The sequence below is a fragment of the Lindgomyces ingoldianus genome (genome assembly GCF_010093535.1).
Source record: "Lindgomyces ingoldianus strain ATCC 200398 unplaced genomic scaffold BDR25scaffold_7, whole genome shotgun sequence".
NCBI classification, from domain to species: domain Eukaryota; kingdom Fungi; phylum Ascomycota; class Dothideomycetes; order Pleosporales; family Lindgomycetaceae; genus Lindgomyces; species Lindgomyces ingoldianus.
The window spans coordinates 1029124-1040513 of NW_022985168.1; the positions used below are offsets into that span (position 1 = coordinate 1029124).

General features: G+C 30.8%; 2 protein-coding genes and 1 non-coding gene across 3 annotated transcripts; 2 read left to right on the forward strand and 1 right to left on the reverse strand.

Annotated features, from left to right (window-relative positions):
• Positions 1-1868: 1868 nt before the first annotated feature.
• BDR25DRAFT_351790 (uncharacterized protein) lies at positions 1869-3144 on the forward strand (the record flags this gene model as incomplete). Its single annotated transcript, XM_033694912.1, has 9 exons — positions 1869-1893; positions 1933-1942; positions 2067-2148; positions 2207-2243; positions 2281-2290; positions 2492-2529; positions 2597-2837; positions 2894-2963; positions 3061-3144. 9 exons carry the CDS (start codon positions 1869-1871, stop codon positions 3142-3144), a joined length of 597 nt encoding a protein of 198 aa, XP_033551083.1.
• Positions 3145-4167: 1023 nt separating this feature from the next.
• Positions 4168-4847, reverse strand: BDR25DRAFT_351791 (uncharacterized protein; the record flags this gene model as incomplete). Its single annotated transcript, XM_033694913.1, has 5 exons — positions 4168-4261; positions 4303-4447; positions 4491-4596; positions 4647-4752; positions 4822-4847. 5 exons carry the CDS (start codon positions 4845-4847, stop codon positions 4168-4170), a joined length of 477 nt encoding a protein of 158 aa, XP_033551084.1.
• A 163-nt stretch (positions 4848-5010) lies between these two features.
• On the forward strand, positions 5011-5082 carry BDR25DRAFT_t14. The gene has a single exon. It is a non-coding gene; the product is annotated as a tRNA-Ala (tRNA).
• Positions 5083-11390: the final 6308 nt, after the last annotated feature.

Below are 11390 nucleotides of genomic sequence, written 5' to 3' on the forward strand. Positions count from 1 at the left end.
TATATAAATAATAAACTAGACTAAACTTTAATTACAGCTTTTAAGTAAAGTTAGAATTTTAAACTATATACATAGAGTTGCATGCAATGCATGCATGCGGGGCCTGCTTATTAGATAATGCATTCCGCCGCGCATTAGTCTAGCAGCTTGGTCCATTCCTTGTCCGTCAAGTCACGTGACTTGTTGGGCAGGGAATTGAGGACTTTCCATCCTTGATTGTTTAAACAGTGGGGCACAGCTGACTAGTTGCTTATAGTCTAATCGTAGATCGTAACAAAGAGATACAATAGTATAGTGTCTTTAAAACTACTATTACTACTTTGTCTATATAATAAAAAAACTAAACATTAATTACAACCTTTAAGCTATAGTTAGGATTAAGAATATACATTAAGTTTACATGCAGTGCATGCAGTTTAGTTTTTGCATGCACCTTCCTTAGCGCATGCATTTCCGCCAAACTATTATCTCTATCCAGGGACACCCGGGTTGTCACGTGACTTGCGGCACTGCCATTCCTGTTGTGCAGCTAGGAAGAAGTTCTACTACTAGTTGTTGTTCAATCTAGTGGCTAATCGACGCTCGCTTATAGTCTAATTAGAGACTGTAACAGCAACTTGCCTGTAGTGTACGTTACTTAAGTTAAATATATAAGGATTTTTCTCTTAGCTAGTAGCTATAGCTAATATAGCTAATTCTCTAAACACTAAGTATAATCTAGGCTATATTAGCATAAGCTAGCTTAGTATGTTTTTAAAAATTGTTGTCTAAAGCTGTTTATAAAATTCTAGAGTAATTTAAAGCTAAGCATAACATCTAGAATAATAATAATAATAACTTTAATAAGATAGGCTTTATAATAGGCTAGATATTTACTAACTATACTTATACTTAAAACTTTACTTTAAGCTTTAGATAACACTTTATAAACGTACTTAGCTAGGTTATGCTAATATAGCCTAGATTATGCTTAGCGTGTAAAGAATTAGCTATATTAGCTATAGCTACTAGCTAAGAGAAAAATCCTTATATATTTAACTTAAGTAACGTACACTATAGGCAAGTTGCTTACACACTTAAGTTACTTACTTTTACTAAGACTATACTACACTACTTTTTTTTACACTAATGCATTTCTAACAACACTACTTAGATGTGTTAAAAGATATAGCTTATACTCTAGACTTTTAAAAAAGATGCAACACTTTTTAAGTAATATATTATAGCTATTTATAAGAGTTTTTAAAGGATAATAAGTAACTAACACACTAGATAACTTTTTAAGCTAATTATATAGCTAACTTATAAAAGCTAGATAATAATAAGAAGTAGGTAATTATTAAGCACATACTTAAGCTAGATGCGCAAGGATTTCCTCTTTAGCTAGCAGCTGTAGCTAATATAGCTAATTCTTTACGCAGTAAGCGTAATATAGGCTATGTTAGCGTAAACTAGCCTAGTACATTTATTAAGTGTTACTTAAAGCTTTAAGGAAAGTTTAAGCGTAAGTATAACTATAAAAAAGCCTTTTATAAGAATTCTATACTAATTTAAAGCTGTAACAATTCTTATAAATTGTTCTATCTTAGGTTGCTTAGAACCTATCTAAAGGGTCCTGTATCGGCCCTAACCCTAACTTAACCCTATCCCCTACAGTTACCTCTTCTCTTAGCTAGCTTAGTAGTTTTCTAATATCCTTCTATACAAGGCCTATAGGTGTTAATAGAATTCCTAGGTTATTTAGTCTCTACACACTCCTATATCTCTCTAAGTGGATTCCTACCGCATTTAGACCCATTGTCTTGCCTGCGCCGTTACAAATAATATTCTAGGCTGTACTGTACTATATAGTGCTAGAGCAGGTTGTTATGGGCTATAATAGAGTTTGTTGTGGTGTGGTCTTGGCAAAAGTGAGCGACTCGGGTGTGTGAGCAACTCGCTTGTGGCGTACGTTATCTAACATTCTTTTAGCGCGTTTAAGTAGTGTTGTTAGGAATGCATTAGTGTAGAAAAAGTAGTTTAGTGTAGTCTTAGTAAAAGTAAGCAACTGTGAGAGCACTGTGAAGCAGGAAGCATGAAGCGCAGAAGGGGGTAAAGGATAGTATTGATAGACAAATCCTTGAGGAGACTCAGGAGACTCAGGGGTTTGTGAGAGGATATGTATATATATGTTCTAGGGCACGTGACGGGACGTCACGTGTCCAAGGCCGGGCCGAGGGCTCTCCAGGGAGAGTCCGAGGCATGTCCAAGTTAACCGTGACAGCAACTTCGGTGTGTGAGCAACTGGCTCGTGGTGTACGTTACTTATACTTATACTCTTATAATCTAATTCTCTATACGCTTTGCTCTAGATAATTAACTGTCTCTATACGTAGGGGCTTATAACTGTCACGAAGTTGCTTAGGGAGCAATTAGGAGCAAGTCTATTGACTACGAGAAGCTCTTAGAGAGGCTGCCTATATAGTAGGAGCTCAGGCGCCAAGTGTCTCAGGCTGCACGACCTAAACACAGGCGCGACACCAGGTCACTGTGCTCTCTTACGCGACATAAGTTGATTACCTTACTGTAGTATATTAATCTAATACCCTCTCTAGAGCCATCTGTACATCCGCTGCCCCCTTCTTCTTCAAACCAAAGGACGTTAACAATTTAGATATTTTCCAGGATGGCGGGTTGCAGCACAACAATCCGGCTTTCATTTCTAGCTGGGAATGCGCATTCCTATGGCCGAGTAGATACCAGATACTAGGGCGAGATAATGGTCGAGTTGATTATATGATATCACTCGGTATCGGAACTGCATCGTCGACAAAGTGCAAGGTAGGCCCCATTCTCCAGTGAAGGATCGTTTCCTGAAACGGCTATTACGTACGTTCATGGGCCACTTAGATAGCGAGAAGCAGTGGAAGACATTCATCGACTGCGTTCCAACAGAACTACGCAGCCGCTACTTCCGCCTGAATGTAGGAATAAAAAAAACCAAATCAAGAACTAGCACATGCCTACAACTAACCTTATTATTTTAAAAATGGTACTTGTATTCCTATGTACCCTCAACAGCCTCAGTTGCTCCCTGTTCTTGCTTCCACCCTAGCACAGCGCAGCACAGTTGCAGTGTCCCTCCTGATTTCCTTTCTACTATAGAGTCCTTCCCTTTCTCTTCACTCTTTAAATCTCCCCTTGTTACATTTCTATAGAGAACAGGGTTAGCTATGGACCCTAGGGACCCTAAAGACCCTAAGCAGCGTGGCCAACAGTCCGTAGTACGTAACGTAACTACGTGAACGTAGTAATCACGTGAGGAGTACAAAAGTAGTTAAAATGTGAGACGTAACTTTTGTACAGTGAATTGCCAAGTACGTCCTGTAGTACGGGTCAGAGAGGTTATATTTTAGGAGATTTCCCTCCTGTTTTCAGACCCTATTAGCTATTGCGTTAGGAGCTTTATTTAAGGTCGCGTTTTAGAGTAACAATTATAAAAATAGTTAACTTTTGCCCTAGAAAAGCTCCTTATCTTATACCTGCCTATTTGCTAACCTATTGCCTATCTTATTAATTGTTACAATAAGCTAGATGTCTTAATTCCTCTATTGCAGCAGGCGTACAGCCTCATCCTAATCCTCCTGCTTATTAGAGTTGTCCCAACAAGCTAGAGACAGAGGGCGATAAGGAGAAGGAGGGGACTTCATCTAGGCTAAAAAGCTTCTCCTGGAACAATTTTAACCCAGACTAACAAAACTTCTTGTAAAAAGTACAAAAGTATAAGGATTTTAAGAAGTTACTGTTACGTTACGTACTTGCTAATTAATTCACTGCTTACGTACAAAAGTACTACTAAATTGAGAAGTTACTGGCAGAAAAAAGCTCAAACGTAACATACTACGTACTGTTGGCCACGCTGACCCTAAGGACACTAGCCTGTTCTAGGACATCCGGCCTTACATGGAGCAGCTCTAGACACTGTAAAGGGAACAATCGACGGCATAACCAAGATGATTGTATTGCACACTGCCTTTCTAAGCATACCCATACATTTAGCTTGGATGTTATAAACTATAAGAAAAAGGCTTAAGATACCTAAAGAGATTTTTGTTTCTCGTTGGGGTAGGTTTCTGTTGCGCAGGGAGGGACGTTACTATTGTGACAGAAATTGCTTTATTCCTTTGCCTATCGCTTTATGTCCAGTACAAATGGTCGTACTTGATAGGGATGCAAATTACAACTCATGCAATTTTCGTTTTTGTGGGAGGCTTTTCGACCTCTCTGTGATCGATACACCCAAAAAGAATATCTAAGCACTACGCTGATATCAACTGGCGCAGGGATTTAGGCATCCCGCGATAGATGTGGGCCGGCTTGTGATACCACTCAACGTGATGTGGATATTGTCTTCCATATTTTTCGTGATAAACTATAAACTCCAACCGTCGTCGAAATGTCGGCATGCCTTTAGGAATGGATTCGACGCAAGGTATTAGACGTCCGGAGACAAGGAAAAAGGCCGACTTGTGAAAGAGGTATTAGCAAAGGTTTTTGCAGCTGGAATAGTTCGAAGCCAATAGGCGCAGAATGGTACCACTGCAGGTATACGCGCCTCTATTGAGTCGAGAGTAACTATCGAGCTCAAAATAGAAAATAGATGCGACCATAGAGTCGATTGCTAGAATGGCTTGGCGGTCAGAGGTGATAAACTGACTAGCTTGATGCTTTAGACGCTCGATGGCTTGTACTTCGTCAATTGCTAGCTCCGGTCTTCGAAAGGAGAGTTCTTGTTTTTCGCTTACTGAACTTAATTCCTAAACTAGACTAGTCCGGCCACACAGGACACAGAAGTAGATAAATATCATCTAATCTCCTTAGCTAAAAGTCCCACCTAATGCGCTAGTTTTTTTGTTTAAAAAAACACCTTAGTCCGTCGTAAGTCGTTGTGAGGTTTAGATAACTAAAATTAGGACTATATATATGAATTTTAAGGAGTAAAAGTAAAGAAAGCATTTGGGAAATGATTTTGGGCTTGTGGTTTAGTGGTATAATTTTCCCTTAGCATGGGAAAGGTCCTGGGTTCGATTCCCAGCAAGTCCAACACTCGGCATTTTAGTTTTTTTTTGTTGCTGCTTCAGTCACGGGAACAAGTTTAGAATGTGTACTTAAATACATTAAAAGTGTTCTAGAAAAGCAAAGGAATACATAGTAAAAGATTAAATTATACTAGTTTAGGTTAAACTTTTTAGAAAAAAGAAAGTAATATAATAGATGAAATATAGCTACTTTTATTTTATATTTTCCTTACTTAAGGTTTTTTTAATAAGAGGTGTTTAATAGCACTATAAGAATAAAAAGACAACATTACTTATTTAAACCTAAGATTTCTTATTTAGACTAAGTAAGGCTATTCTAGCATAGAATAGCTTACTAGAGTTAAGAAAAGGGTTATTTTAAGTTAAAAAAATGTATTATATAAAAGAAATAAACATTCTAGCCTAAAATAACCTATACTAGTAAAAAAAAAGGCGGAGTTTAAGTCTAGTAGAATATTCTAAGATTGTTAAGATAAAAAGGCTATAAAGTAAGTAAACTAAAAGTAGATTAATCTATTACTACTAAAATAGTTACACTTTAAGTCTAAAAGATATAATTTAAAAGTATTTAACTTTATTAAAAAAAGAAAAAAGAAGCTTAAGCTAAAGAACTTAAAACTACACTATACTATACATTTTTAACTATTTTTACTATAGAATGCGCTAGATTACACTAGATTATGCTATTAGAGTTATAGATTAGACATTAAGATTCTTTGTAGGTAAATTTATAACAGTAGAACAACTATTAAGATATTTTTTATTATACCTAGTTAGCTACCTCTTTTTAGCTAAAGTTTAATTCTAACTAGCTTTATTCTTAATATTATTAGCTTTATTATGCTCTTTAAAGACGCAGTAGATTACATTAGCAGCTTTAATAGTATTAACATAACAATGTTGCTTAGCTTTAGTAACATAGACACTTTTAACACTATATTTTTTAATTATGCTAGTTAGTGCTAGAATAGTTAAGAATAGCGCACACTTACTTTTTTAGACAAAGTTATAGTAGCTTTATCTTTCTTAAAGTTCTTTTTAAGTGTCTTAGGCTTTTTTTTTCTCTTTCTTACTAATATTAGCTTTAGAGTGGGCGCGCTTCTTAAAAACAACTCTAGTCTTAGTAATTTTACCTATAACACTACTATGTGTGTATAAATAGTTGTTATATAGAATTTTGTTTTTACTAGAGGGTATTAAGAGCTAGAATAAAACCAATTAAGTTAGATTATGCTGCAACAGGAAGACTTACACCTAAAGGTACTAAATAATAGTGTTTACCTATAACATAACTATTCTATTAGCCTACACTAACTAGGCAGAGTTAAGTAGATTAACAGAGGATATAATGTTAAAAATAGTGTTTTTAAAAGCCTGTTAACGTACTTCACAGGCAAGTTGCTTACACACCTAAGTTACTTACTTTTACTAAGACCTTACTACACTACCTTTTTTACACTAATGCATTTCTAATAACACTACTTAGACATGTTAAAAGAATGTTAGATATAGCTTACACTTTAAGCTTTTAAATAAAACATAACACTTTTTAAGTAACACGCTATAGCTATTTATAAAGTCTTTTAAAAAATAATAAGTAACTAACACACTAAATAACTTTTCTAAGCTAATTATATAGCTAACTTATAAAAGCTAAATAAGAATAAAAAGTAAGTAATTATTTAGCACATACTTAAGCTAAATGTATAAGGATTTCCCCTCTAGCTAGTAGCTATAGCTAATATAGCTAATTCTTTACACACTAAGTGTAATATAAGCTATGTTAGTATAAACTAGCTTAATATATTTATTAAGTGTTACTTAAAGCTTAAAGTAAAGTTTAAGTATAACTATAACTATAAAAAAGCTTTTTATAAAATTTTTATAGTAATTTAAAGCTAGTTTAACTTTATAAAGAATATTAAAGCTAAGTATAGTATCTAAAATAATAATATATATAACTTTAATAAAATAAAGTTTATAATAGGCTAGATATCTACTAAAGTAGTTATTATAAGTTTAAAGTAATAAAGATAGCTAAAAGTAGTTTAGCTAGGTAACTAAAAGTAGATAATAGCTATTTAGAGCATTAATGCTAAAAAGTAAGCTATTTTACTTTTTATTATTTTTTAAGGTAGTAACTACTTTTTAAACTAATATAAAAAAAATCTACTTTAGAATTAAGTTATTATAATCTTTAAGTGTAGCTAGACTACTAATTAGCTTAGTCTAGACTAGTTAAAGCACTTTAACTTATATATAAAAAAGTGTACTATTAGTAGCTACTATCTACTAGTTATTAACAGCTATAAAAGCTATAACTTACTTTATTTTTAGTAATACTATAAAAATAATAAAATTATTACTATTTATATACTTTTTTACTTATTACACTTTTTATAGCTACTTAATATAGGGTGTTTTACTTTTTAAAAAAAAAGTGTATAAGCGCTAATCTAAAAACTTTATATATAACTAAATTACTTATATTATAAAAATAAAGTTCTTACTATGCTTTAAAGTAGCCTATAATACTATAATTACTTTTAGTAATATTTAAAAAGAGTTTTAAAGCGCTAGATTAGTTCCTTTTAACTTATAATAAGTTATAATAGGCTTTAATGTAAAGTTACGCACTTTATTACTACTACTACTTATATATAATAAGCTCTAGTAGTTGTAAACCCTAAGTAATACTTTAAAACTTAAGTTATAATTAATGCTTATAAAAATAAAAATTTAAAAGTATATAAATAGTTTACTAACTTTTATAGTTAAAGTGTTTAAAAAAGTTTTAAAAAAGGTAGTAATAATTACATATAAGCTAGTGTTAGTGTAATAAGAAATTACTAAGCTTTAAGTAGCTAATAAAGCTACTATGTAACATAAATTATATAAAATAAAGTAAATTAAAGTAAAAAAAAACTTTAATAATTTAAAAAAGCTTACACTTAATAGCTCTAAAGGAGTTTAAAGCGCGCAGTAACAAAAAAAAAGGTAAAAAAGCAGGTATAAGCTAAAGTAGGTAAGCTATTCTAAAGGCGCTATAGATAGCGTAATTAGACTAAGTATAACACACAAACATGTAAGTAAGAAGTAGAAGTAGTATCTAAATAATATTTTAGGCTGTACTATACTATATAGCAGGGTTGCCGTTTACTATAGTAATTACTATGCAACCTTTTAGCTCTAGTAAAAGTAATTACTATTACTAGGTGTGTATAGTAATAGTAATTACTATTACTAGGTAGGTATAGTAATAGTAATAGTAATTACTATTACTATTTACTAAAAATAGTATAAAAGTATAACATAAGTCTGAATTAGCTATTTAAAATTTATAGCACTTTTAACTTTATTTTTCTTATTTTACTTAGACTACTATATTTAGATAAACTTAGTAAACTAAGTAAAATAATTTAACTAAATAAACTAATCTAACTAAATAATTTAAATAATCTAAATAAAGAAAATAACTTAAGTAAACTAAGTAACTTAAATAACTTAAATAAACTAAAAAATTTAAATAAACTAAATAACTTAAATATAAAAAATAACTAAAGTAAAAGAAATAACTAAAATAAAGAAAATAACTAAATAAATTATATAACTAAAATAAACTAAATAAATAAAATAAACTAAATAGTTTTTATTTATAGCTTTACTTGTCTGTACGCAGCAGCAGCGTCACGGTCTGGATACAAGCGATCGCGCACGAGCAGGACCACGTATCTATGTCACATGATGCTCGTGCGCGAACCTCTGTGCGCGAACATCTAGATATCCCCCTTTTCCTCTATACAGAGGAAAGACAAGAGCAATAAAACTAGAAACATGTTACCCTTACCTTACCTACCTTATACGCTGTGCACACTATACACTACTCTTACTTTTACTACTTAAGTGCTTATACTATAAGCAGCTAGCTATTAGAGCCTATTTAACACTAATTAGTAGTTAATTTAATTAACTATAAATTAGTAAAAGTAATAATAAAGTACTAACACTTTATAAAGTACTTTATTTTATTACTTATTTTTTAAAAAAAGTAACAGTAGAGTACTTATACTTTATAAGGTACTTTATTTAGTTACTTATCTCTTAAGATAGTAGATTAATTCTTTACATTATATAGTAAGCTCTGCTACTATATAAAGTAAAAAGAAGATAGTGTAAGACGCATACTAAAGCTACTAAAGCTGCACAACCTAGTAGCTAGATAATAGCACATTAATTCTTTACATTATACAGCAAGCTCTGCTACTGTACAAAGTAAAAAGGAGATAGTGTAAGGCGCACACTAAAGCTATTAAAGCTGCACAACCTAGTAGCTAGACAACAGCAGTACCTGCGCAATTTACTAGAAAAGTAATTAACTATACTATTATAATAAAATCCTACTAGCAACTAATAACTTTATATAATAATAAAAAGAATAAGAAATAATTCCTATTATATAAATAACTTATAAAAAACATAAGAATATTAAAAGTAACACTATAAAATAAGACTAGCCTAGAGTACTAGAATAATAAAATTAATATATTAGAAGCTTTAATAAGCTTACAGACTTAATTATACATAAGTTATATAATTACTAATTTACATATAATAACTTAGAAAAGCGCTACTTTTCTAAGTGCATATATAAAGAATTTTAAAAAATAGACACTATAAAACTTCTTAGCACTTAGCTACACATTTAAAAAGAAGCTTATATAAGTACTAAAGAATAAAAGAATTACACTATAGCTAGGCACTAAAGGTACCTAAGCCTAGAAGCTGTATAATATAGCATAAAAAAAAGCAATTACACTAAAAAGGCTTTATATGCAACTCTTATTACTATATAAGGCTCTGCACAAAAGTAGACTAAACATAATGCTGCTATTAATATTAAATGTACTAGCATTACCTGCTCCTACACTTTAGCTAGCACTACACTAATTACTATATAAACAATACATGCTACCCTACCTAACGCCTGCTCTACACCCTTAATTGTACACACTACCGCCTGCAGTAGTGTATGCACTACTAATACCACCTGCACAATCTATACTACATTACAGCCTATATAAACTTCTACCTTAGAAAGAAACTGCTAAAGAAAAACTTTTAGTAAACAAAATTATATAATTTTAAAAAGTATAAAAAAAAATAATAACTATATAAGTTAACTATATAACATCTTTATAAATAAAATAAAAAATTTTATTAATTTATATTAATAGCTAGATATTTAAAAAACTTAGTACATAGACATTTTTCTAAATATTCTAAAAGGTTAGGTAAATATGTACTATATGTATAACATAAGCCCTAGACATAACTAAAAGCATTTATATAACACTTTAAGTAGTTACTTTAACACTAATGTAAACTATAGCTAGTACTAGATAAACTAGATAATAATAACTTTTATATAATGCTAATAAAAAAACTTTAATAAAAGTTTACATAAAGTTTTTAAAATAATAATTAATAAGCTTACACTTATATAAAAAGTACTAAAAATAAAATTCTAAAAAAATGTTCTACTACACACTGCTATTATATAAGCCTATTAAGGATAACTAAAACTAGAACATGCTATGTTTACTATTAAGCCTTTATGTAAAGCCTTATTTAGTAACTTATAAGCATTACTTTAAGTTACTATAGACTAAAAGGTAAACTAATACCTCTAAAAACTGCCTAATATATACTATATAAACTACTAATATAACTTTACATAATAAAAGTTTACATAATAAGAAGAAAGCTTTTTTTTATGTAAAAAAAAACAACATAGAAGATTTTTATCTAGGTTTAGGCTACAATCTAGAGATAACTGTACATAGATAAAGAAGTGCTTTATCTGCTATAAGAAAAAATGTTAGTTATTAAACTACCCTTATAATAACTATATGTAAGTAAAGAACTAGTACATTACCTTATATAAAAATTTTTATAATAAGACTTTATTATATAAAGCTATTACTTTATACATCTAAGACTTTAAAAGTTACTTTAAGAAAAAAAAAATTTACATAATATAAAAAAAATAAAATAAAAAAGTAAGAATGCTAAAAAAGCTATTAACTACTTTACCTTTACTACTTATTTACACTGTGTAATAAAAGAGGACATTTATAGCATTAAACCTAAGAAATATGCTAAGCAGTTTATCCTTAATAACTAATACTATATAGTATACTAAGGTAAACTATAAAACATAGGCGTAGCAAAAATCTCTACTGTTAGCAAGTCTTAACTTAAAGTGTACATATAAAAGAACTTATGTATAAAAATTAATTAAACACCTAGCTA